This window comes from Halichoerus grypus, chromosome 14 (genome assembly GCF_964656455.1).
Source record: "Halichoerus grypus chromosome 14, mHalGry1.hap1.1, whole genome shotgun sequence".
NCBI classification, from domain to species: Eukaryota; Metazoa; Chordata; class Mammalia; order Carnivora; family Phocidae; genus Halichoerus; species Halichoerus grypus.
Window position 1 is genome coordinate 82195318 of NC_135725.1, and position 27444 is coordinate 82222761.

The 27444-nt window shown below is 45.5% G+C and overlaps 3 protein-coding genes across 3 annotated transcripts; all 3 read left to right on the forward strand.

The window, feature by feature from the left end:
• Nucleotides 1-2734: 2734 nt before the first annotated feature.
• LOC118545560 (olfactory receptor 1G1-like) lies at nucleotides 2735-4029 on the forward strand. The gene is made up of 2 exons (XM_036107912.2): nucleotides 2735-2830; nucleotides 3091-4029. Exons 1-2 carry the CDS (start codon nucleotides 2735-2737, stop codon nucleotides 4027-4029), a joined length of 1035 nt encoding a protein of 344 aa, XP_035963805.1.
• A 14819-nt stretch (nucleotides 4030-18848) lies between these two features.
• OR5C1 (olfactory receptor family 5 subfamily C member 1) lies at nucleotides 18849-19796 on the forward strand. Its single transcript, XM_036107853.2, is given in 3 exon segments — nucleotides 18849-19398; nucleotides 19401-19557; nucleotides 19559-19796. Coding segments are annotated over 3 exon segments (945 nt in total).
• Nucleotides 19797-25700: 5904 nt separating this feature from the next.
• On the forward strand, nucleotides 25701-26609 carry LOC118545525 (olfactory receptor 1K1). Its single transcript, XM_036107854.2, has one exon. It carries the CDS (start codon nucleotides 25701-25703, stop codon nucleotides 26607-26609), a length of 909 nt encoding a protein of 302 aa, XP_035963747.2.
• The last annotated feature ends 835 nt before the right edge of the window (nucleotides 26610-27444 follow it).

Here is a 27444-nt window from a genome sequence, read left to right on the forward strand (position 1 = left end):
TGTTTTATCTTCAATTTTTTTCCTTTATTCTAGGATTGACTGTATTTCATCCATGGGGATTGGGCTCTAATTAGAAAGGGTGACTCTATGATAGAGACAGGCCCTGTTCAGGAGCAGGCCAGGAGGATGCATCCAAGCAGCACCTCACCCAGGGGAAAACCGGGAGTCCCCGCAGGGATCCCAGTCATGGTCATGGTATTATCACTGACACTTCTGGGACCCAGGGGGCCCTGAGGCAGAGGGGCGAGCTGGGAGGTTGGACAATTGCCCCATCTGGGCTCTCACTAGGAGATTTGGGAACGGGTCCCAGGAGACACTGCCTGTGAAAAGTCAGCAGCGCCTGTGCCTGAGATACCACCAAAGACCCGAGTCTTTAGTCTGTGCTGCTCCTACAGACAGGGAAGGGCTCTGGGACTCTAGCCATGTCTTCTCTAGCAAACCCGATCTCCTTCCTGGAAGTGTCAGAGACTGAGGCTGGCCAACTTGTCCAGGTAAGAACTGAGGCGTACGGATGGGGAGAGAGCAGTCTACCTTAACCCCTTATAAGAACGCTTGCGCGCATGCACATGCACACACACACACACACACACACACACACAGCAACTGACCTTCTCCTTTTGCTTTTTCCCTTTCTATCCTACATCCCCATCTGCCAATCAATTTCTGGCTCTTCAGATCACTAGGAGGGCCACCTACCGCTGGGGTTCTTCATGTGCCTGACAGTCCAGGCTGAAGGCACTGAAGAGAATGGGCTTCAGACTACCCTTCCCACAGCCCCATCTGTGTCCTGGACTAAGCACACCTCCCTCTCAGTTCACTTGGGCAGGTGTGGTTCCAGAATCTCTCTCAGCCACCACACCAAGTCAGTACCAGTAACTGAGTCCTCTACATCCAGTTAGAGTTTACCAAACTTGTCCATACCCTCTCTTCTTCTAAAAACTTGAGCCAGCAAATAACTATTCCAGATAGACTCACGGGTTCCCATTCTTCCATTAATAACCGGGGACTGGGGGGGCCCTGATGATTCTGTGATTTGACCAAGTTTATGCCAAAACACCAAAGGCTCTGCCATTGACAGTTCTGAGCAGAGACAGAACCCTGCAGAGGCGGTGCTGCTGACGGTGAAGATGGTGGTGGCGGCTTCTGTGGTTCACACCTCACAACTGACAAGCCCAAGCTGCAGGCACAGCCCAGAACACCACAACCACCAAGCACCGCCACTTGATCAAAAACAGCAATAACATGGGGGCGCCTGGGTGGCTCAGTCGTTAAGCGTCTGCCTTCGGCTCAGGTCATGATCCCAGAGTCCTGGGATCGAGCCCTGCATCAGGCTCCCTGCTCCGTGGGAAGCCTTCTTCTCCCTCTCCCACTCCCCCTGCTTGTGTTCCTCCTCTCGCTGTGTCTCTCTCTGTCAAATAAATAAAATCTTAAAAAAAAAAACAAACAGTAATAACAATACTAGACCCTATTTATTGAGCACTTACTGGGTGCCAGCCTTGGTCTAAATATTATACAGTCATTTTTTAACCCAGTGTAATCTTCATAACCACTGGATTTGGTAAACTCGGGTAGTATTCCATTTGAAAAGATGTTGACGCTAAAGCCAAAAAGCGTTCAGCAACTTTCCAAAATCACATCAAGATTAAGAGGGGGAATGCTTGGAGGCTCAGTCTGTTGGGCATCCGACTCTTGATTTTGCTTCGGGTCTGATCTCCGGTCCTCAGAGAGAGCCCTGCATTGGGCTCCTCCTCTGCGGGGAGTCTGCTGGAGATTCGCCTTCTCCCTCTGTCTCCCTCACTCCCCACTCGCTCACTCATTCTCTCTCTCGCTCTCTAAAATAAATAAATCTTAAAAAAAAAAAAAACAAGTAAAGAGTGGGGAGATTCTGTCTGACTCCCAAAGGTATATTATGTTTTTATAACAACCCTAAACAAACATGACATGAAGCCACTGACCATTCATCATAATCACCTTTGCTTCTCCACACCATCAAACGGGATCATGGGAACTTCTCATCTTGATTGCACATCATGGTTGATAAAGAAACTTCAAGAGTTTCCAGCCTTTGGTCCCCTCAATACACCTATCAGATAAGGCTAATATCTGTATCTTACAGAGAAGAAAAGATACAGGGAGAAAGGGAGAAAACCTGTCCCCGAGTTTAAAAGGCATGTGAGGAACAGAGCTGTAAAGCAGGGCATCTGATGTTTTTCCACTGTATCGTGTGTCCCTGCTTCACACTTCAGCAACTGTGACCAACAATGACAGGAGCGTCACCACCCTTGAGAGTAGCCGGCCCTCCATACGTGTTATATCAGTCATAACGCCCATGACTCCATGAAGGTGCTGCTCATGGTCCAAATGAGGAAACACACATTCAGAGTTAAGTAGCTGACCAAGGTCAGACCGAGAAAAGAAGCAGAGAGAAGCTTCCCATCATGTCTCCAGGACGCCAAAGCCCAGAAAATAAAAAGATGTTGGTGGTGAGTTTGATGATGACAACGAAAATGATGTGCCCTTAATGATAGAGCACATCTCAGTTTCCAACGTTCTCATGTCCACACTGACTCAGTGGAGTGGTCCTCTAAGGCAAAGGGCACCAGAAACCCCACTACACCTAGAGACCCCTGGTCTGCACTGGCTCCTCTCTGGAAAAACTTCTCCTCCTCCATCTCCCTCAGGATGCACTCACACACTCACACACATACACACGGTGCCCACGAAATCCTAGTAGATGTATGACCCCAAAATGACCTCCAAAAGAGAGGAGACTAAACCTGCTGTTCTAAGTCTTTTAGAAAGGGAACTAAATTTGAAGAAGTCCTTTCAGGTGAATCCCAGTTCAGTGTCACTCAGACAACCCATGCCAAAACCTTGCTACATGACAGGAATCTAGAACCCAAACTACAGCTCACCCTGATGTCTCATTATCACAGTCCACATGTTTACAAACCCACAGTTTCAACTGCTAGTGAATCTCAGTGACTTTTTCAAGGAATAGAGAAAAACAGACCAAAGCCCTCGCAGTCTCTACTATTCAGAGCCTACCTTTACTTAAGCAAAATTCTCCTCCAATTTCTCTACTTTAAGGCAATCAGAAACCACACCAGCATCGCTGATTTCCTGCTCCTGGGCTTCTCTGAACACCCAGAGCAGCTGCCTCTCCTGTCTGGGCTCTTCCTGGGCATGTACCTGGTGACCGTGTTGGGGAACCTGCTCATCATCCTGGCCATAGTTGCTGACCAGCACCTCCACACCCCCATGTACTTCTTCCTGGCCAACCTGTCCCTCATCGATACCTGCCTCTCCTGCACCATTGTCCCCAAGGTGCTGGTGAACATCCTCACACAACACCACACCATCTCCCACACTGGGTGCCTCGTGCAGATGTACTTCTTCACGGCACTGGCCCTGCTAGACGACCTCCTGCTGGTCGTGATGGCATATGACCGCTACGTGGCCATCTGTCTTCCTCTCCACTACACCACGATCATGTGTCCCCAACGCTGCCTGCTGCTGGTCGCCGCATCCTGGCTCTGCGCCCACCTCCTGGCCTTCTCCCTCACCCTCCTCATGTCTCAGTTCTCCTTCTGTGCCTCCCATTCCATCCCACACTTTTTCTGTGACCTTCTCCCTCTCCTCAAACTTGCCTGCTCAGACACCCAGATCTTTCAGGTCATGATGTTTGCTGAAGCAGCCCTCTCGGGCGTGGTCCCACTCGCCTGTGTCCTGGTCTCTTATGCCCACATCATGCACACCATCCTCAGGGTCCCCTCGGCTGGGGGGAAGCACAAAGTCTTCTCGACCTGTGGCTCTCACCTGACAGTGATCACTCTCTTCTATGGGACGCTTTTTCTGGTGTATTTTCAGCCCTCATCCTCCTACTCAGCAGACACTGGAATGGTGGCATCTGTGGTATATACGATGGTCACCCCCATGCTGAACCCCTTCATCTACAGCCTGAGGAACAGGGACATGAAAGGGGCTCCGTGGAGGCTCTCAGGCTGGGGAAGATGTTCCCCCCCATGAAGAGTCCTTCCCCAGAGTAGAAGACGAGGCTTTTTGAAATACCTTCCTCATTGGAATTCCCTATTACAATTTTGAAAAGCTCAAGCTAATGCTTAGCATCACAAGCAGGTTTAAGAAATAAAGGTTGCCTGACCTGGCAGGCCTGGAATAAAACCGACTGGCCAAGGACAGCACTGCAGCGTGGAAAGAAGGAGTGGCCAAAAATCCCTACAGGATTTCACAGCAAAAATGGCACCAAAGTTAAACAGGCAAAGAAGACTTTATTCAAGACTCTTGAAATAGGAGGAGTGAGCAGAGCTCAATCTGAGCTCAAGCCTGTTGAGATAAATGCTAAGAGGACTCTTTTTTTTTGTTTTGTTTTGTTTATTTGAGAGAGAGCATGTGCAAACAAGTGAAGGAAGGGCAGAGGGACAGAGAATCTCAAGCAGACTCCCCACTGAGCATGAAGCCAAAGCACAGGGCTAGATCTCAGAACCCTGAGATCATGACCTGAGCTAAAACCAAGAGTCAGACACTTAAACAACTGAGCCATTTAGGTGCCCCCGGTAAGAGGATTCTTAAGTGCTGGGGTGGGTGGTGAGTGAAAAAACACAGGCCATCTGTGTTCCTTAATTGTATTTACCCAAAGGAAAAATAAACTTCTCACCTCTCTATGATAGGAGGTAGTTTTGTAACTTGAAACAAGCATTGTCCATAGGAGTGAGACTTCCACAGTCACACAAAGAAAGGGAGATGGGGGCTTCCTTCCTTGTTCATTGCATTTCATAGGCAATACCCCCATCTGTTGAGTTGGGACGTTCCTGCGTTGTGAAACCGGCAAGAGGCTTTTTAAAAGATTTACATCTCAGGGGCGCCTGGGTGGCTCAGTCGTTAAGCGTCTGCCTTCAGCTCAGGTCATGGTCCCAGGGTCCTGGGATCGAGCCCCGCATCGGGCTTCCTGCTCAGCGGGAAGCCTGCTTCTCCCTCTCCCGCTCCCCCTGCTTGTGTTCCCTCTCTCTCTCTCTAATAAATAAATAAAATCTTTAAAAAAAAAAAAGATTTACATCTCAAAGAAGCAGAGAAAGAATTTATAATTAAAAGTTTTCTAAAGTGAATATTCTAAGAAAATGAGGTCAAAAGCCTAAAGTCAGGAAGAAGCTTGTCAAAAATTTCATCAACCTGAAGAAAAGGTAAAGGCCATCTTGGTTGTGACTTAATTAGTAGGTATAGGTGTGCAAGCCGATTCAAACCAGAGAGTGGGAATCAACAAAAGAATGACATCAAATAGAATTCAGGTTCTAGGAGGAAGCCCAGTTAGTAGCTCTATGACAAACACGCCCCCACTCAACTATAAAAAATGCTCACAAGAGTTGGAAGGGTCAAATGCTCCGAGTTTCAGGGACCATTTCCAAGCCCAGCTTTGCAGCAATTCATTGATAGGGACTAACGTACCCACAGAGAAAGCTGAACCAAGAAGACATACTATTTGCTGGAACTAAGAGAACAAGAATATTTCTGGAAGAAGCTATGCACATACAGATCACAGGACTGGCCCGAAATCACACAACAGGGATTGGATCTAAGTCTCTGCCAGTGAGTGGTTATTAGTTAATGGGACAAGTCCTTGATTCTTCGGGTTTTAATCTCGAGTTTATTTTGTTTGCCTCCAAGCAAAATAATATTTTTTGCAGTAATCATTATAATAAGAATATAAAACGTAAAGAAGTAGGAAAAAGGATGACATCACCCACCATCCCTCCATTTAAAGACAATCAATGTTGGGGCTCAGTCAGTTGAGCAACTGACTCTTGGCTTTGGCTCAGGTCATGATCTCTGGGTCGTGGGATTAGGTCCCGCACTCAGCAGGGAGTCTACTTGAAGATTCTCTCCCTTTGCCCTCCCCCCGCCCCGCACTCTCTCTCTCAAATGAATAAATAAATCTTTAAAAAAAATAAAGACAATCAATGTTAATATTGTACATCGTTACTTTCTGTCTTTTGCAAAATGTTCTTGCTTGTGCTTTCATGAGGAAATGCTGTACACACAATTATATATTCTTTTTACTTAATCTGTAACAGGAGTTGTCTCCCTTTGACTTCTGTATATCTTTCTTTTTGTGTAGTAATATTGAGGGCACACTGTGCAACATGATTGCTCTTTTCCTGAGAAAAACTCTGAGGACGGGAATCTTATTTTGGCAGGAAAGTAAAGCATCATAAAAAAGACGTGGTATAAGTGGGAGAGAAATTGAGAAGAAAGCCGGGCGGAGCAGAACAGGATCTGGTCTTCCTCCATGAGAGTCCTGGCAGCCCGAGAAGAAGGGAGCACAGGTAGATGTGTTTCCCTGGGAGAAAATGTGCTGCTCACGGGACGATGGTACTTGTGACAGCTGGAGCAGGGGACACGCAGCAACAAGTGCCCCTTATGAGAATCAAGCAGTATCCATAGAGCATCTTCTTGTACATTAAAAATTGTATATCTTTTTGGGGCGCCTGGGTGGCTCAGTCGTTAAGCGTCTGCCTTCGGCTCAGGTCATGATCCCAGGGTCCTGGGATCGAGTCCCACATCGGGCTCCCTGCTCCGCGGGGAGCCTGCTTCTCCCTCTCCCACTCCCCCTGCTTGTGTTCCCTCTCTCGCTGTGTCTCTCTCTCTCAAACAAATAAATAAAATCTTAAAAAAAAAAAAAATGTATATCTTTGTCTACTCTGATGTTCTGATATTCCCAGTTAATTCTTCATCTTTCAGAAGTTCATGATCTTTTTTATGTAAAGAAGTTTTGAATCTGTATATTATGTCAGACAGTTTTCCCTTTGTGGCTCTTCTGCTGGTCACAGAATAGAAAAATCTTCTCTGTGGGCGCCTGGGTGGCTCAGTTGGTTAAGCGACTGCCTTCAGCTCAGGTCATGATCCTGGAGTCCCGGGATCGAGTCCCGCATCGGGCTCCCTGCTTGGCAGGGAGTCTGCTTCTCCCTCTGATCCTCCCCCCTCTCATGCTCTCTGTCTCTCATTCTCTCTCTCTCTCAAATAAATAAATAAAATCTTTAAAAAAAAAAAAAAAAAGAAAAATCTTCTCTGTGCAGAGTTCATATGGATAGGCAAACTTCTCATTTTCCCGTGGTGCATGATTTTTTACAAATTATTTTAGAAGGAAATCAAATGGTTCAAGTCTTCCTTCTGAACATGTTCCCTTCGCTTCCTGCAAGAGTTTTCTCTCCTTTTTTTGTTTTGTTTTTTGTTCCATGCACTTATTAACACATAGAAGAAATGCTAAGTGTCTCTCAGCTTGGTTCTGTCACATACACCTGGTACATTCCTCTGCCTGGTTTTTCCTCTCCGTGGTGCCTGCTCTTTCTCCAGCCCAACTAAGACCCCTCCTCTCCAACCTGTATCTGGTCCTGCTGCCACAGGGATCAGGAGGGAGAGATCAGTCCGGTAATTTGCATCTTCTTATTAACGTGTGTTAAAGCTGCTGAGACATTCAAAAGGAGTTTAACTAGGTAGGCAGGAACATTTTGAAATTCTCTTTAGTAGATTAACCAATGCTCAGTCCTTCCTGAATAGAATGATAGAGTTTGAAACAAACGGATATCTCAGATACTGTGGCAAAGCTAGGTCGGCGGTGAGTATTTTGTTCCTGGTCACCAAAGACAGCAACTATGAAAGCAAGGAAGGAAATGCAGAATCCAACACGGAATATATTCAGAGCCCCGCCTTGAGTAGTCCTCTAATTTCAACTGGGACCACCAGAACACTGCAATGACTCCTTGGATGGTGCCTACACAGCCAACCAAGGCTCGGTGCCAACTTCACAGACAACTCCAAGCATGAGAGACTTTAGCTGAACACAGAGTGTTGCAAGTAGGTCTTTCTAACTCAAAGCTCACCCTCCTTTTGCTATCTTGTGCTGCCTCCCAGCTCCCCAAAACTACATACACAAAAAGGCGGCTCATAATGAGATGGACAAGAGGCTAGACTAGATGTGCCATCAAAAAGATGTATAGATGAAGGGTCAATAAACATAAAAAAGCTCTCAATATGATCAATCATCAGGGAAATGCCCATTAAAGCCACAGCACAATACCAGCAAACACCTACCAGAATGATTACTATTGAAAAGAGAGACAACATGACAAGTAATGGCAGGATATGAAGCAGTAGTATCTTTCAGACATTGCTAGTGAAAGTGTAAATTTGTACAAGAGTAGAATTATTTCACAGTATCTACTAAAGCTGACATATGCCTTATCCTATGAGCCGGATTCATTCAATCAATATATCCAAGAGGAATCCAAAAGGCGGGTATAAAAATGTCCTTAGCAGTGCTATCTGTCATACCAAGAAGCTGGAAACAACTCAAAGATCCATCAACAGTAACATCGACAAATAAATTCCAGGACATTCATCAGTGCAATCCTACATGGCAATGAAAATCAATCAACTACAGTTTTGGTTTTTTTAGAGGGGGGAAAGGGCAGAGAGAGAGAGGGAGAGAGTCTTAAGCAGGCTCTACGCCCAGCACACAGCCTGACATGTGAGGCTCAATCTCTTGACCCTGAGATCATGACCTGAGCCGAAATCAAGAGTTGGTCACGTAACTGACTGAGCCACAGAGGCAGCCCAAAACAACTACTGTTAAATGTAAATATATGGATGCATCTCATATTATTGGGTAAAATGAATCTTAGATTAAAAAGTACGTACTGGAAGTTTCCATATGTGTAAAGTTCAAAAACAGGTAAAACTAATCAATGTAGTTAAAAGTTGGGTTGTTTTTGGAGGAACGAGAGGACTGGTAATTTAAAGGACACCCAAAGAGGTTTCTGGACTACCCTTCCGGTTCTCTTACATGACCTAAGTACTGGCTCAGTCGGTGTGTGGGTTTTGGAAAAATTAATCAATGCATACATTTTTTTTTACAGATTTTATTTATTTATTTGACAGAGAAAGAGACAGCGAGAGAGGGAACACAAGCAGAGGGAGTGGGAGAGGGAGAAGCAGGCTCCCCGTGGAGCAGGGAGCCCGATGTAGGGCTCGATCCCAGGACCCCGGGATCATGACCCGAGCCGAAGGCAGACGCTTAACGACAGAGCCACCCAGGCGCCCCATCAATGCATACATTTAAAATGTTTATACTTTTCTGTATACATCAATAATCCTTCAGTGAAATATGTACTTGAAAAGTTAAAAATGCATAAAGATTGAAAATAGAAAGTTGAGGGGTGCCTGGCTGGCTCAGCTGATAGAGCATGCAACTCTTGATCTTGGCATGGTGAGTTCAAGCCCTATGAACTCAAGCCCCATGTGTGGCATAGAGTTTACTTTAAATTAAAATAACAATAATAATAGCAATAAAAAGAAAATACAAAGTTGAAAAAACATAGACTATAAAAATATATGTAGCTATATCATTATTGAACAACTAGAGTTTAAGACAAAGCATTATTACAGATACAAAGGTTCATGTTATAAGCATGAGATCTTTCATTCGCCAGAAAGATATAACTGTTCTAAATTTTTTTAGTAAAACAATTGCTGTAAATAGACATTTTAAATTGATAGAACAACAAAGAGAACTAGATAAAACCCACTTAGTAGAAGATTTTAATATACTTCTCCCAGTAACTGATAGAACAAGTAGGCAAAAAGAGATCAGTAGATATACGAAAGATTTGGAAACACAATTAACAATATTAACCTAATGCACATTATGTAAAACACTACATCCAATACTTGTGGAGAACACATTCTTTTCTTTTTTTTTTTTTTAAGATTTTATTTATTTATTTGAGAGAGAGAGAATGAGAGAGAGCGAGTACATGAGAGGGGGGAGGGTCAGAGGGAGAAGCAGACTCCCCGCCGAGCAGGGAGCCCGATGCGGGACTCGATCCAGGGACTCCAGGATCATGACCTGAGCCGAAGGCAGTCGCTTAACCAACCGAGCCACCCAGGCGCCCGGAGAACACATTCTTTTCAAGCATACAAGGAATATCTTAAAAACTCGACCATATACTGAACCATAAAGCAAATCTCAACAAATTTTCAAGGACTGAAATCGTACAGACCACAAATGCAACTCAACTAAACACCAGTATCAAAAAGATAACTTGAAAACTCCCCATATAATTAGGAATTGAGGACCACATTTAGAAATAATCCAGTAGCAAAGTATAAAAAGTGGTGGATATTAAAAAATATTTAGTGTGAACAAAAACCACTATGTCGCTTTTGGGAGCACGTGGGAAGCAACTGAAATATTTAGGGAAAATTCACAGCATACATGCAGATGTTAAGAAGCAGAAAAAGCTGCAAAATATTAGCTAAGCACCCATTATGAAAAGTTAGAAAAACAACAGCAAAATCAATGCAAGAAGAGTAAAAGAAAGAGCAAAAAATACTGAAATAGAAAGAAAATATAATAAAGAGTTCAAAAAAGCTAAAAGAGTGACCTCGTGGCGCAATGGTAGCGCATCTGACTCCAAAAAAGCTAAAAGATTATTCTTTGAAAATATCAATAAAACTCATATCCCTCTAATGAAACTGAGAGATTCGGGGGGAAAGATGGTGGAGGAGTAGGGGACCCTATTTCAACTGGTCCCCGGAATTGAGCTGGATATCTACCAGACCACTCGGAGCACCCACGAAACCAGCCTGAGATGTAAGAAGATCTCGATCTCTACAAACAGAATATCGCAGGTGGTTGGTTTTGAGGTATGAAGCGGGGAGCCGTGATTCCGCAGGCAGATATCGGAGGATAAACGGCAGCGGGAGGGTGCCTGGCCGTGGGGATCCTACACCGCCGGTGAGCGACAGTCTCGTGTGTTGGGGACGGGCACAGACTCGCAGACCGGTAGCGGCGGGGAAAGGACTCTAGGGCAGCCCCCGGGGCGCAAACCTGGAGTGGCGGGGTCGCGCCTGCGAACTGCAGCCCCTGGGACGGAAACCCAGAGTGGCAGGGTCGGGCGCGTGCGAACTGGGGGAAGCTGGTGGTTTTAGAAGCACAAAGGGCAGAGACATGCTCCGACCTGGAGGCAGGACTGGGGGCGCCGCGGAGGGGCGCACAACCAAGGCCGCTGCAATTTATAGCAGCACGGACAGAAACAGAGACAGTGTGGCCTGGAGAGCTCACTGAAGAACAGACTGAGGTCTCTCTGCTCTGAGACAGAGGGTTGGAAACTTCTGCTCTGACTCGCGGAAGAGATGCGGAAAGCCGGCAGGGAAAGCCACCAGAGAACAAAAGCCCCAAAGACTGATTCCCGCTGAGCCCATCCCCCGCCACAGGGGGGCAGGGCAACTCCGCCCAAACAGGGCTGCCTGAGTAACATCGAGGCAGGCCCCTCCCGCAGAAGACAGGCTGGGAAAACAAGAGGCCAGCAACCCTAAGGTCCCAAGAAAACAGGTGCATCTTGCTTGGGTTCTGGTCAATAATTTGGACTCTATACATTCCCTCAAACACCCATCAACAGAATGACTAGGAGGAGGAGCCCCCAAAATAGAAAAGACTCAGAGATTATGACTTATGCTGCAGATTTACAAATGGATGCAGATATAACCAAGATGTCGGAGATGGCATTCAGGCTAGCAATTGGGAAGACAATGGCTAGAATGGAGAAATCAATTAATGGCAACACAGAGTCTCTAAAGGCAGAAATGAAAGGTGAATTGGCAGAACTTAAAAATGCTATCAATGAGATCCAATCCAATCTAGATAATCTAACAGGTAGGGTAACCGAGGCAGAAGAGTGAATAAGCGACCTGGAAAACAATATAATAGATAAAAAGGGAAAAGAGGAGGCCAGGGAAAAACAACTCAGAATCCATGAAAATAGAATCAGAGAAATAAGTGACACCATGAGGCGTTCCAATGTCAGAATAATTGGAATCCCGGAGGGAGTGGAGAGAGAGAGAGGACTAGAAGTTGTATTTGAGCAAATCGTAGTTGAGAACTTCCCTAATCTGGGGAATGAAACAAACATTCGAGTCCTAGAGGCAGAGAGGACCCCTCCCAAGATCAAGGAAAACAGGCCAACACCCTGGCATGTAATAGTAAAACTTGCAAATCTTAGAACCAAGGAAACCATCTTAAGGGCACTTAGGGGGAAGACATTCCTTACGTACAGAGGGAGGAACATCAGAATAACGTCAGACCTATCCACAGAGACCTGGCAAGCCAGAAAGGCCTGGCAAGACATATTCAGGGTACTAAACGAGAAGAACATGCAGCCAAGAATACTTTATCCAGCAAGGCTTTCATTTAGAACGGATGGAGAGATGCAAAGCTTCCACGACTGGCAGAAATTGAAAGAATATGTGACCACTAAGCCGGCCCTGCAAGAAATATTAAGGGGGGTTCTATAAAAGGAGAAAGACCCCAAGAGTGATATACAACAGAAATTTACAGGGACAATCTATAAAAACAACATCTTCACAGGCAACATGATGACAATAAATTCGTATCTTTCAATAATCACTGTCAACGTGAATGGCCTAAACGCTCCCATAAAACGGCACAGGATTGCAGACTGGATAAAAAGACAGGACCCATCCATATGCTGTCTACAAGAGACTCATTTTGAACCTAAAGATACATCCAGACTGAAAGTGAAGGGATGGAGATCCATCTTCCATGCCAGCGGACCTCAAAAGAAAGCTGGGGTAGCAATTCTTATATCAGACAAATTAGATTTTAAACTAAAGTCTGTAATAAGAGACACAGAAGGAAACTATATCATTCTTAAAGGGTCTATCCAACAAGAAGATCTAACAATTGTAAATATCTATGCCCCCAACATGGGAGCAGCCATCTACATAAGCCAACTGTTAACCAAAATAAAGAGTCATATTGATAACAATACGTTAATTGTAGGAGACCTCAATACTCCACTCTCAGCAATGGACAGATCATCTAAGCAGAAAATCAACAAGGAAACAAGAGCTTTGAATGATACATTGGACCAGATGGACCTCATAGATATTTACAGAACATTCCACCCTAAAACAACAGAATACTCATTCTTCTCGAGCACACATGGAACTTTCTCCAGAATAGACCACATACTGGGTCACAAATCAGGTCTCAACCGATACCAAAAGATTGAGATTATTCCCTGCATATTCTCAGACCACAATGCTGTAAAACTGGAACTCAATCACAAGAAAAAATTTGGCAGAAATTCAAACACTTGGAAGCTAAAGACCACTCTGCTCAAGAATGTTTGGGTCAACCAGGAAATCAAAGAAGAACTTAAACAATTCATGGAAATCAATGAGAACGAAAACACATCGGTCCAAAATCTATGGGATACTGCAAAGGCAGTCCTAAGGGGGAAATACATAGCCATCCAAGCCATCCAAGCCTCACCCAAATTCACCAACTAACTCTACACCTTGAAGAACTAGAGAAAAAGCAACAAATGATGCCTAAGTCATGCATTAGAAGAGAAATAATTAAAATTAGAGCAGAAATCAATGAATTAGAAACCAGAAACACAGTAGATCAGATCAACAAAACTAGAAGTTGGTTCTTTGCAAGAATTAATAAGATCGATAAACCACTGGCCAGACTTATCCAAAAGGAAAGAGAAAGGACCCAAATTAATAAAATTATGAATGAAAGGGGAGACATCATGACTAACACCAAGGAAACAGAAACAATTATTAGAAATTATTATCAATAACTATATGCCAATAAACTGAGCAATCTGGATGAAATGGAGGCCTTCCTGGAAACCTATAAGCTGCCAAGACTGAAACAGGAAGAAATTGACAACCTGAATAGGCCAATAACCAGTAACGAGATTGAAGCAGTGATCAAAAACCTCCCAAAAAACAAGAGTCCAGGGCCTGATGGATTCCCTGGGGAATTCTACCAAACATTCAAAGAAGAAATAATACCTATTCTACTGAAGCTCTTTCAAAAAATAGAAACAGAAGGAAAACTTCCAAACTCATTCTATGAGGCCAGCATTACCTTAATCCCCAAACCAGGCAAAGACCCCAACAAAAAGGAGAATTTCAGACCGATATCCCTGATGAATATGGATTCCAAAATCCTCAACAAAATCCTAGCTAATAGGATCCAACAATACATTAAAAGGATCATCCAGCACGACCAAGTGGGATTTATCCCCGGGATGCAAGGGTGGTTCAACATTCGCAAATCAATCAGTGTGATAGAACACATTAATAAGAGGAGGGAGAAGAACCATATGGTCCTCTCAATTGATGCAGAAAAAGCATTTGACAAAATACAACATCCTTTCCTGATTAAAACTCTTCAGAGTACAGGGATAGAGGGAACATTCCTCAAGTTCATAAAATCCACCTATGAAAAACCCACAGCGAATATCATCCTCAATGGGGAAAAGCTGAGAGCCTTTCCCTTAAGATCAGGAACACGTCAAGGGTGCCCACTCTCACCACTACTGTTCAACATAGTACTAGAAGTCCTAGCAACAGCAATCAGACAACAAAAAGAAATAAAAGGTATTCAAATTGGCAAAGAAGAAGTCAAACTCTCTCTTTTCGCAGATGACATGATACTTTATTTGGAAAACCCAAAAGACTCCACCCCCAAATTACTAGAACTCATCCAGCAATTCAGTCATGTGGCAGGATACAAAATCAATGCACAGAAATCAGTTGCTTTCTTATACACTAACAACACAACTGTAGAAAGAGAAATTAGAGAAACGATTCCATTTACAATAGCACCAAAAACCATAAGATACCTTGGAATAAACCTAACTGAAGAGGTAAAGGATCTATACTCTAGGAACTACAAAACACTCATGAAAGAAATTGAAGAAGACACAAAAAGATGGAAAAATATTCCATGCTCATGGATCGGAAGAATAAACATTGTTAAAATATCTATGCTACCCAGAGCAATCTATACCTTCAATGCCATCCCAATCAAAACTCCAATGACATTTTTCAAAGTGCTAGAACAAACAATCCTAAAATTTGTATGGAATCAGAAAAGACCCCGAATCGCCAAGGAGATGTCGAAAAAGAAAAACAAAGCTGGGGGCGTCACGTTGTCCGATTTCAAGCTATATTACAAAGCAGTGATCACCAAGACAGCATGGTACTGGCACAAAAACAGACATATAGACCAATGGAACAGAATAGAGAACCCAGATATGGACCCTCAACTCTATGGTCAAATAGTCTTTGACAAAGCAGGAAAAAACATGCAATGGAAAAAAGACAGTCTCTTCAATAAATGGTGCTGGGAGAATTGGACAGCCACAGGCAGAAGAATGAAACTCGACCATTCTCTTACACCATTCACAAAGATAAACTCAAAGTGGATGAAAGACCTCAATGTGACACAGGAATCCATCAAAATCCTAGAGGAGAACATAGGCAGTAACCTCTTTGACATCACCCACAGCAACTTCTTTCAAGATACATCTCCAAAAGCTAGTGAAACAAAAGCAAAAATGAACTTTTGGGACTTCATCAAGATAAAAAGCTTCTGCACACCAAAGGAAACAGTCAACAAAACAAAGAGGCAACCCATAGAATGGGAGAAGATATTTGCAAATGACACTACAGATAAAGGGCTGGTATCCAAGATCTATAAAGAACTTCTCAAACTCAACACCCAAAAAACAAACAATCAAGTCAAAAAATGGGCAGAAGATATGAACAGACACTTCTCTGAAGAAGACATACAAATAGCTAACAGACACATGAAAAAATGTTCATCATCATTAGCTATCAGGGAAATCCAAATCAAAACCACATTGAGATACCACCTTACACCAGTTAGAATGGCAAAAATGGACAGGGAAAGAAACAACAAATGTTGGAGAGGTTGTGGAGAAAGGGGAACCCTCTTACATTGTTGGTGGGAATGTAAGTTGGTACAGCCACTTTGGAAAACAGTGTGGAGGTGCCTCAAAAATTTAAAAATAGAGCTACCCTATGACCCAGCAATTGCACTACTTGGTATTTACCCCAAAGACACAGATGTAGTGAAAAGAAGGGCCATATGCACCCCAATGTTCATAGAAGCAATGTCTGCAATAGCCAAACTGTGGAAAGAGCCGAGATGCCCTTCAACAGATGAATGGATAAAGAAGATGTGGTCCATATATACAATGGAATATCACTCAGCCATCAGAAAGGATGAATACCCAACTTTTACATCAACATGATGGGACTGGAGGAGATTATGCTAAGTGAAATAAGTCAAGCAGAGAAAGTCAATTATCATATAGTTTCACTTATTTGTGGAACATAAGGAATAGCATGGAGGACATTAGGAGAAGGAAGGGGAAAATGTGGGGGGGGGGGAATTGGAGGGAGAGATGAACCATGAGAGACTATGGACTCTGAGAAACAAACAGGGTTTTAGAGAGGAGTGGGGAGGGGGGATTGGTTAGCCCTGTGATGGGTATTAAGGAGGGCACGTACTGCATGGAGCACTGGGTGTTATATGAAAACAATGAATCGTGGATCACCACATCAAAAACCAATGATGTATTGTATGGTGACTAACATAACATAATAAAATAAAATAAAATAAAATAAAATAAAATAAAATAAAATAAAAAAGAAACAGAAAATATCCCACCAATTACCAATAACAGGAAAAATATAGTCACATCTCTTCAGATATTACAATAAAATAAGAGGATGTTATAAATAACATTATGCTAATACATTTGAAATTTTAGATTAAATAGACAAACTCCTATAAAAATATAACTTACTAAAACCTGAGGTGAAAAGAAATTTAAAATCTGAATAAATCTGTAACCATTAAAACCTCTCCTCAAAGAAAATTCCCGGCCCAGATGGCAAAAACAAGAGAGTTGGTGTGCAAAAATGTTTCCAAGAAAGAATTAATTTCTGCCTTACAAAAACTCTTCCAGATAGTAAAAAATAAGAGACATTCACAAGACCCCTTTACAGGGTGAGCAAACCTTAATAATCAAAAGCTGACAGTCTTCATACAAAAGGACAATTGCAGTCAGGTCTCATTAACACATACAGACTCACATTCCAAACAAAATATTAACCAAACAAATCAAGCAATGCACAAGAAAAGATCATTTTTCATGACCACATTGGATTTTCTCCGTAACTCAAGGTTGGTTTCACTTCAAAACTTAATCAATGACTTTTCCTCTTCCAGAGATTATGTCTAGAGGCATTCAGAATGGTTTCTGCATTTGAGGTACTGTCCTAGCTTATCCTACAGTAGAGCCTCTAACAAAGCTAGATTGTCCCCAACCCCTTGTAACAAACTTGCCTTTGTATCAAGGTTGAGAAAGCACCAAAATCCACATGTGGCAAGGCCAACTTTAGAGGTTCATTCTATGAGACTGAAAGTTTTTAAAAGGCCGTATAAACACGCATACATCCATACATACACACGTCAACAGCACCTATGGTGCTCCATTGTCTGGGGATCAAACGTGCTTTCCTTATTGCCTTAGCCAGCTCAGGCTGCCATAACAAAATACCTTCGGGGTATTTTTGCTAAATTTGTTTTCTCACAATTCTGCAGGCTGGACATCTGAAATCAGGGTGCCAGCGAGGTCAGTTTCCAGTGAGAGCCCTTTCCCGGCCTGCGGACAGCCACCTTCTGCGTCTTCACATGGCAGAGAGAGAACATAGATTTTGTTCCTATAGGATTAGAGCCCCGCTCTTAAAACCTCATATAACCTTAATTACCTCCTAAAGACCCTATCTCCAGATACAGTCACATTGGAGGTTAGGGCTTCAATACATGAATCTGGGTGGGTGGGGGTACACAATTCAGTTCACAGTACTTACCGAGGAGCAAAAATACAATTGCAAAGTGCTGACGGCACAAGTAGAATAGAAAGCAAAAAATTTTTAAATAATGTTTTATTGTCTAATGAAAAGTCTATTTTAATTTTACTTTTACTTTTAAAAATCAAAGTAAGGGGCATCAGAGATCAGTTCTGCCAAACATAAAGAGGAAATGGATTCTAGGAAGAAGGAGCAAGTGCAAAGGCACAGGAATGTGAAGCGATGTTAGACTTTCTGGAAATTACATACTTTTGATTGCCTGAAAGTTGCTTCCTTCCAGTAGTGAGGCAAGGCATTAGCTCAGTTCACTTCACTGATCCTTCATGAAAATGCCTGCTGTGCACCAGGCCCTGTGTGAGAGAGATCCTTTACATGCATGATCTCATTTTGTCCTTGCACCCTTGTTTCCCATTACACAGATGAGAAAGTTGAGGCTTGAAGCGGTGGAGAGTCTGGCCCTGGAATACATTCAAACCTTCTGTTCTGTCCACTCCTTGTTGTCTCCCCAAGATACTAGACCACTTCTGCACTCTCTTCACCCAGGTCCTACTCCAATGGAAAGATGTCCTCCTAGAACCTCAAGACCCATCACTAGTTACCCTTTGGGTCAGGAGACTCTTTCTCTCCATTTCATTGTCTCTTTTCCTCCTTGGGAAACTGGAGAGCAGAATCCATCTGGAGTCATGGAGTGTTCCATCCTTGGCCAGATGCTAACTATCCCCCCACCGATCATTCATTCATTTAACAAACATTTGTTGAGCACCTACTATGTGCCAAACAATGTTCTCAGTACTGTGGATACAAAACTGAGTAAGACAGACAAGATTTCTGCCCTCAGGAAGGTTAAATTGCAGTGACTCCTTAGAGTTAGGAAGGTTTGGAGAAGTTATGTGGTTTGTCCGAGGACACACAGCAATCTTATTACATGGGTAGAATGGAAGCCTGAGTCTGCCTGCCTCCCAGTGCTTTCTCCTCCCTCCTCCATGATGGACATAACCTATCTCTTATATCCCTCTTGCTTTGCCTCTCCTTAGTCTCTGTCCAGCAGGATGACTACAGAGAACTTCACCTGGACCAGAGTTACCCCTGCTGAATTCATCCTCCTGGGCATCACGGATCGCTGGGACCTACACGTGACCCTCTTCCTGATTTTCCTGCCAGTCTACCTGGTGAGCCTGCTGGGAAATGTGGGCATGGTGCTGCTGATCCGTGTGGATGCCCGGCTTCAAACGCCTATGTACTTCTTCCTGGCCAACCTCTCCCTGCTGGATGCCTGCTATTCCTCAGCCATCGGCCCCAAGATGCTAGTGGACTTGCTGCTGCCCCGCGCCACCATCCCTTACCCAGCCTGTGCCCTCCAGATGTTTGTGTTTGCAGGGCTGGCTGATGCTGAGTGTTGCCTGTTGGCAGCCATGGCCTATGACCGCTCCGTGGCCATCAGAAACCCTCTTCTCTACACAATAGCCATGTCGCAGCCCGTGTGCCTGGCCTTGCTGGGAGCATCAGGCCTGGGCGGGGCCGTGAGTGCCTTTGTCCACACGACCTTCACCTTCCGCCTGAACTTCTGCTGCTCCTGGGAGGTCAACAGCTTCTTCTGTGACATCCCCCCCTGCTGGCCATCTCCTGCAATGACACCAGTCTCAATGAGCTCCTCCTCTTCGCTGTCTGTGGCTTCATCCAGACAGCAACTGTGTTGGTCATTACCGTGTCATATGGTTTCATTGCTGGGGCTGTGATTCGCATGCGCTCGGCGGAGGGCCTCTACCTGTGGCTCTCACCTCACGGCTGTAGCCATGCTGTATGGGACACTCATTTTCATGTACCTGCGTCCCAGCTCCAGCTATGCCCTGGACACTGACAAGATGGCATCTGTGTTCTATACTCTTGTCATCCCAGCTCTCAACCCGCTCATCTACAGCCTCCGCAACAAGGAGGTCAAGGAGGCAGTCAGAAGGACTTGGAGCCGATTCTGCTGCCCTGGTCCAGGGCACCAATAAGAGGTCCAAGGAGCTTGGTTAGAACTATGACAAGATAAGAGGTCGCTTTCTGGCCCCTGTCACTGTGGGTAAAGATAGATGAACCTCTGGCTTGGGTGTCTCTTGCAATTGTTGAAGGGACTGGAAAGGAGGAGCTTACAGAAGGGAGACAAGAATCTCCCAAGGGGGTTAATCTAGGGCTAGACCTAGAGCCAGAACCAAGATCAGGTTAATGTGGTGGTTGAGCTGCCTTAGGTTCCTCAGTGTTCAAAACTGAGTCCCTAGATGTTACCAGGTGAACTTACTGGATGTATTTGCCACTTGTACCTCTAGAAGGCTGATTCCCAGAAACACCAGGTAAAAATTGGGTTGGCTCCAAGTGTTCCTAGATTCTTGCCCTTTTAAGGTTCTCCATGACCAATGAGGCTGCTCCTATTCTCTCTGACCCCAAGAGAGCATCTTCAGAACCCACTCATGCCAAAGAATGGGACTGAATCTGATAAAGCAAATACCCCTCCCTATTAGCCTATATATTCCATCTCTTGGGGAAATGGCTGAACAGCACGGGAACATACACAGGCTCATTCCTAAAATGCCAATTGTTAGGTTAGAATCTGGCCCCTGCTCCATTAGGTCAGGCATATGATGAGGTTAGGAAAGGGTCAGAATTATGGATGTGGTCAGAATAGGGTTAGGATTAGGGTTCTGGTTATGCCTAAGACTACAGTTAGAGTAAGGATAGAGCCAGGGCTGGGTTTGGAATTTAAAAGCAATCAGATAAATTTAGGATTGAATTGAAATTATATGCATTATAGGATTTGGGTTGATTTTAATTAGTAGTAGGTTTGGGACAAATTTAGGAGTCAGAGTTTGGATAAACTTGAACTCTTATTAGAAATAATTGAGGGTTAGTTTTAGAGTACAGGACAAATTAAGGCTAGAGTTCAGGTTTCACTTTTATTGCTAGAGTACATTCGGGTTAGAGTGTAGTCCATATCAGAGATCCGTTAGGTAAGTTAAATTGATGTGTGGATAAGGTTTGTGATTAAGTTTAGGTCACAGTCTAAAGTTATTATTGCAGTTAATCTAGGTTCAGAACTAGATGAGAGACATAAGAAGAGTATTTTAAGTATCAAATTGACATGTCTTGGGTCTTAATTTAAGATTTATTTGGGGTTATAGATAATGATTCATGTGTCCTAAAGCTTAGGGGTACAAGATGGTTATTGGTACATTTGTATTTCATTCGCAGTTATGAACATACTCAGATTAGCACTTGGTCCAGTACAATAGACTGCTTTGTGTTTAGATTACAACATCCAGAGGCAGAATCAGGGTTAGGAGAGGGAATGCCAGAGCCCTGACCTCTTGGGTAACCACAGTGCTCTCAGCCTGGCGTCGCTCTGGACCCTTCTGACCCAATGCTCTTGGGATTTTCATCTACCCAGAGTTCATAATTTTGACAGATTTTTCTTTGTCTCCCTGACTCAGTTACACATGGGCAAGGCCAAGGCCCTGAATTCTGCCTGGAAAGCCCCTCCACGCAGAGGAGCAGGACAAGAATGGGCCCCAGGAGTTAAAGCAGGAACTAAGGAGAGATGGAGCATGGCCAGAGCCAATGTCAGCTCCCACCTGATCCCCCCTCCAGTTCCCCTGATTTGGCTGTGATGAGGCCAGGGGTGGAGAGGAATGGGGTTCAAACTCCGATAGGCTCCCCACAGAGTCTCTTCCTTTCTCTTCACCTCACCCCTCCACTTCCCTTTAAAGGGAAATCAGCCACCAGGCACCAGGGCTGCAGGAAGACTGAAGGTTCAGCCTGGCTCCCTGGGAAGGTGATGCTCCTTGTTACCAGGACCAGGACCCTCCCTCTCGGTAACTGTGGTCTTCTGGGGGGTCCCAGTGTCATGGAGGGAGGGATATGCACAAAACTATCTCTTTATATCTTAGAGGAGTTTATAGGTTTCCTGAAAGGGTCACCAACTTGTCCTGGTTTGCCCAGAGCTGTCCTAGTTTTAAAACACCAAGTCCCATGTCCTAAGAACCTGTGCAGTGCTGGGAAAACCAGAATGGTTGGTCACCTTGTCCCCTGATGAGCCCGCATCTCGACGGTAGAGGGTAGAGTATCCTAGATCAGCACATTATGACAAAGGTTCACCTAAATTAAAACCCCTTCTCCCATCACAGACTTTTATAATCCTTTCCCAGTCCTTGCCTCCTTATCACTGTAACAACTCACATGCCATCACAATGGCTGGAGGCATTTTATCAGAAAAGTTGGCAACCTCCAGACCGAGAATATGAAGTTTGCCCCCAATTCAATAATATTTATACTTAAAGCTCTCCTCTGTGGTCTTTTCTTCTTTGTCCATGTTCTTGGGCTCTCATGACATGTACAGGTCCCACCACGATCAGGGAAGTTTCTAGAGGCATCTGGCCCCTTCCACTGTCTTGGCCCTACAGGACATCCATGGGTCCTCCCACATGCTTAGCATCAGTGGGGCAGCAATTATTACAATAATAATTACAAAGATAATAATAATAATGCAATAATTACAGAAACCCTACACATTAACATGAGGTTGCAGGCCACTATGCTGGGCCTATTCGAGAGATAGAACAAACAAAAGAGAACGGGAAGGATTGGAAGGCAGTAACAGCTCAATCTGGAGGATAAGGGAAGAGAAACAGATCCTCGACCCCAAAGTGAAATGTCCAGTAAATTCAATCTCCCCAATTCCAGTCAAATATTTCCCTTTTAAACCTCCTTCAACACCGTTTACCAAGATAAGCAGTCAGGACAAGAGCAGGCTTGAGATGGGGAAATTGGCGGTCTGATTTAGGGCACTTATTGCACAAAGTGAGGTGGGCCTTACAGCATGGGTGGGAACTGGGAAAGGAACATTCCATGGGGGAAGGACAAACGGACACAAAGACATGGCCATGAAATGAGCCCAGCACATGCAGGAGACTTTAAGGACACCGATTTAATTGGCTTGAGAGGAACATATTAGAAAAGAAGTAGAGAGAAGTATGAAGATTGAGGGTCTGAGAATATCGTGGGTGAGGTCTCAGGTAGGGGAATGTGGACTTTCTTCAGTAGGCAATGGGGAATCCCTGAAAGTTCTCACGTTCCCTGACGCCGAGTCTTGCAAAGCCAGGCCCGCCTGGAATGCTATGCGCAGCACCGTTCCCTTCCGTGACAATACGCACCCAGCAACACAGACCCCTCCCCGACACAGACCCAGCCGCCGTCCAGAAACGTCCTTGCACGAAGAAACACGCTCACAGGCATGGCCTCCCGCTCAGACGCAGATGCAGCTGCACACTCACACACGCACCCAAGCTGTGACACACTGGGTTGCGCAGAGAGACACAGTGACTGTCTCCACACCCAGGCATACAATCCTACGCACTCACACACACAGTCACCCAGCCGTACCTATCGTCCATCACCAATCCCTCCCACACCCCTCCACTTCCTACAAGAAGCCGCCGGCAACAGCTGAGGGGACAGGAGGATTGACCCCCCGGGAGCTACGGCAGTGAACCCTGGGCTCCCCTGCCCCCGACCCCAGCACTCTGCTTGGGGCTCAGGAGTCTTCTTTCTGGCCTTCGCAAGACAGGGACTGAGGGGCAGCACCCTCACGATGCATGAGCTCCTGAATGTCCCTCGAGTGGGGGGCGGCCCCAAGCACCCCTTCTCCCATCAAATTGGGCCCTAGAGAGGAAGAATAACAAGCCCCAGAAGTGAGCTGCCCCCTTCCCCAGGGTTGAGGGCCTGGGGAAGGCGCAGGGTTGCCTCTGGGGGGCTGTAAGTTGTGGCCAATAACTCCCTCCTCAGACGCTCCAGTGACAGAGCACACAGGGTCCCCACGGCTGTTCCCTCCTGCGATGCGGAGAGGCCAGAGGGTACATTGGCGCAAAGTACGCGGATCTGTCTTCCCACGTGCGACTGTGAGCATGAGACACGTGTGAGTGTGAGAGTGATGCTGTTTGTGGGAGGCTCTGATTGTGCGTCACCGTCACTGTGCACCCATGTCACGGGGGTGGGGGGCAGTGTGCGTACCGATGTGCCCCTCCGGGGTGGCGCATCTCTGCGGTGACCCATCACGAGCCTGTGTGAGTGTCGCCATGTGCATGCAAGTGTGAGGCTGTGAGCCCCCGCGGCTGTGCGCGATGAGCATGTGATCAGCAAGGGGGTCAGGTGTGACGAGCACGGGCAGGAGCGCTTACACAGAGTAGGTACAGACGTGCACGGCGGGGCCAGGAGCTGTACGTGGTGCTGTGAGTTTCCAGGCATGATCGTCACTCTCTGGCTTCAGGGCTATTTCGTGATTGTATTTGACCATCTATTTGTGTGTATGATGATCTGAGTCCATGGGTCTTGTGGTTTGACTTGTCGGCTTACATGTGACGCGTGTGCTGGGTCCACATCTCCGTATGTGACGGATGGTGCCCGTGTATTTGCAGAGACCAGCCTGTGTCTGCGCGTGTCTGTAAGCCTGCACGGGTGTGTCTGTGATTATAAATGGATGTTCTACAAACATTTCAGTGCATTTTAATGTTCATTGGGACCAATGTAGACACAGGTCAGAACAGGTCTAGTTTTTAAAAGCCACTTTATAAAGAGCTTGACCCCCACCCCCCATCCTACTGTCCATCCACTCATCCTCCTGGAAGGTGGCACATGATTGGGACTTCGAGAAAATGCTCTACAGGGAGCCAAAGCTAGAACATTCTTCTTACCCAATGGAGGAAAAAAAGGAAGACACTAGGGTAGGGAGGGCCTTTATTTTATTTATTTTTTTATTTATTTTTAATAGAGAAGGACACAGGAAGAAATTAGGAGATCATTCCCCTGCACGGATGGTCTCAGCAAGGCCTCCACTAAACCTGTGTCCTAAAACCCCTCTCCTGTTAAGACTCTCCCTTAAAGAACTGTTCAAGATTTCTGCAATGAGATTCAGATGGGGGGAAAATGGGAGACGTCAAAACAAGTTGCCATCTGGCAGGTGCATCTGTCTGTCTGTGCAAGTTTCTCACAAAGGGTTGGGCATTAGCTTGATTCTCAAAAAGTGCTTGATTTCAGGGGGAAAGTTCTCCAGGTATGTGGGGAATCATCCAGATTCTTTTGTTCTTTTTTTTTGTTTTTTTGGCAAGTCTGAAAATATCTTTATTCTTCTCTCACACTTGATTATTATTTTGGTTTAATATTGAATTCAAAGTTCAAAATATTTTTTTTCCTTCAGAATCTGAAGATAGTGCTCGACTGTGTTCTATCATCTGCTGCCAATGAAACACTTGAAGGCAGTCTGGTTATCGGAATATCATTAGATCCCTGTGCTCTATGCCCTCCTGAGGTATGGGGTTTTTCTCTTTATCCTCGGGGTTCTGGGTCTAGGCGTTGGGAGTTATATTTCTATATGAATATGTGGCATTCAGATTTGGGATTTTTATTTTTCATGTGTTCCTCCCTCCCATCTTGTTTTGTTCTGTTTCCCCCCATTCTTACTTTGCTGAAATAAGTGCCTGGGGTCAGAGCTCTTGCCTGCTGTATTGATCCTCTCTCGGTCTTTTCCTCCTGCTCCACTCTCTATCCTGGACAACATCTTTTGTTCTGTCCTTGTTTAAAGTCACAAAGTATCCAAGCTGGAAGTGGCCTAGAAGATCACCTAGTTCAGCTCCCTCCTCTTACAGATGGGAAACCTAAAGCCAGAAAGGAAGAAGGTTCGGGGCGGTAACATGACTTGCCCACAGTCACACCTGTGTGTAAAACAGGGCTGTCTGACTCCAAACCCATGATTTTCCCCATTGCTAGGAAGCCTTGAGAAATGTAGTCGCCCTTCACCCTTCTCCTTAGACACTGGGGAAACGACCCAGGAGTAGAAAGAACCCCTGCGGTTCTAGGGGAAAACCAGCCCAGCCATGGATGCTGCCAATGAGTCTTCAGAGGGAGGCCCATTCATCCTTTTGGGACTGACAACAAGTCCTGGACAGCGGCGGCCTCTCTTCATGCTATTCTTGGGCCTGTATGTGGCAGGCATCCTGGGTAATGGACTCATTGTGGCCGCCATCCGGGCCAGTCCAGCCCTGCACATACCCATGTACTTCCTGCTGGCCCATCTGTCTTTTGCTGACCTCTGCTTTACCTCCGTCACTGTCCCCAAGATGTTGGCCAACTTGCTGGCCCACAACCGCTCCATCTCCCTAGCTGGCTGCCTGACCCAGATGTACTTCTTCTTTGCCCTAGGTGTAACTGATAGCTGTCTCCTGGCCGCCATGGCCTATGACCGCTACGTGGCCATCCGACACCCTCTCCACTATGCCACAAGGATGTCCCAGGCCGTGTGCACAGCCCTGGTGGGGACCGCATGGCTGGTGTCCCACCTCCACTCCCTCCTGCATATCCTGCTTATGGCCCACCTGTCCTTCTGTGCCTCCCACCAAGTGCCCCACTTCTTCTGTGACCACCAGCCTCTCTTAAAGCTCTCCTGCTCTGACACCCGCCACATCCAGCTGCTCATCTTCACTGAGGGCGCTGCAGTGGTGGTCACTCCCTTCCTGCTCATTCTGGCCTCCTATGGGGCCATCGCAGCTGCGGTGCTCGGGCTGCCCTCAGCATCTGGGAGGCTCCAGGCTGTATCCACCTGTGGCTCCCACCTGGCAGTGGTCGGCCTCTTCTACGGGACAGTCATCGCAGTCTACTTCCAGCCCACATCCCGGTATGAGGCAGCGTGGGGCCGTGTGGCCACTGTCATGTACACCGTAGTCACCCCCATGCTAAACCCTGTCATCTACAGCCTCCGGAACCGCGATGTGCAGGGCGCACTCTGAGCCCTTTTCACTGGACGAAGGATCTCCATTGCTGACTCCTAAGCCCTAGACCCCAACGAGGACAGTCTGCATCACCCACAGGGACAATTCATGAATGTGATCATCTGTTCTGTGCTTTTTCCAAAATCATAATAGCTATCGATCACTTTCCAAGCACCCACTATGAAGCAGAGCCTTGCCTGATCTTACGTTATTCCCACAAAAACCAGGGGAGCAGATATTATGATCCAGTTTCATAGACGAGGAAACTGGGTTCAAAAACGAGAACTGACTTGTCCAAGTTTACATAATTTTTAGGTGGCAAACCCTGGGCCCTTTCTGCCTCATCATTCCTTCTTCCAACACTCACTCCCAGGCATTTAGGGAGCATGCTACCATTTATTTACCACCTAAAACTGTAAGGGAGGGGGCAAATCCCCAAGCCTTGCTTTGGGGGGACTGGCACCTTATTTTCTATCACATCCCATGTATTCCCAAATAGTTGACTTCTCAACTGTCTGGGACACGGATAAAAGTTCACATACCCATGCGTCAAGGGGTTGACCTTTCCCAGTGCACCCAGTTTGACAGGCAGGAGGCACTCTGGACATCTGAGATGAATAAATGATTGTATTTTTATGCTAATAAGCATTTAGAAGCTGTCCATATTTTAAACTGTTTGTTCTTGTACTTGTTTACTAGGACACCACCTGTTTGGCTACACCAGGAATTCTGTAGAAGGTGCATGCACTGGGCATGCACCATAAGTTCATGAAATGAAGCAAAGCAGGAAAGAAGGGATGGGCTACAGGCATTAGGGACAGGTGGAAGAGGTAGTTTTTAAGTCTTTATCATG

Bases quoted from the DNA above. Each gene is read 5' to 3' on its own strand.
- LOC118545560 (XM_036107912.2), top strand. From the start codon at position 2,735: ATGTATGACCCCAAAATGACCTCCAAAAGAGAGGAGACTAAACCTGCT. The intron at 2,831-3,090 runs GTGAATCCCAGT...CTCTACTTTAAG, and splicing joins ATTTGAAGAAGTCCTTTCAG to GCAATCAGAAACCACACCAG.
- LOC118545525 (XM_036107854.2), top strand. From the start codon at position 25,701: ATGGATGCTGCCAATGAGTCTTCAGAGGGAGGCCCATTCATCCTTTTG.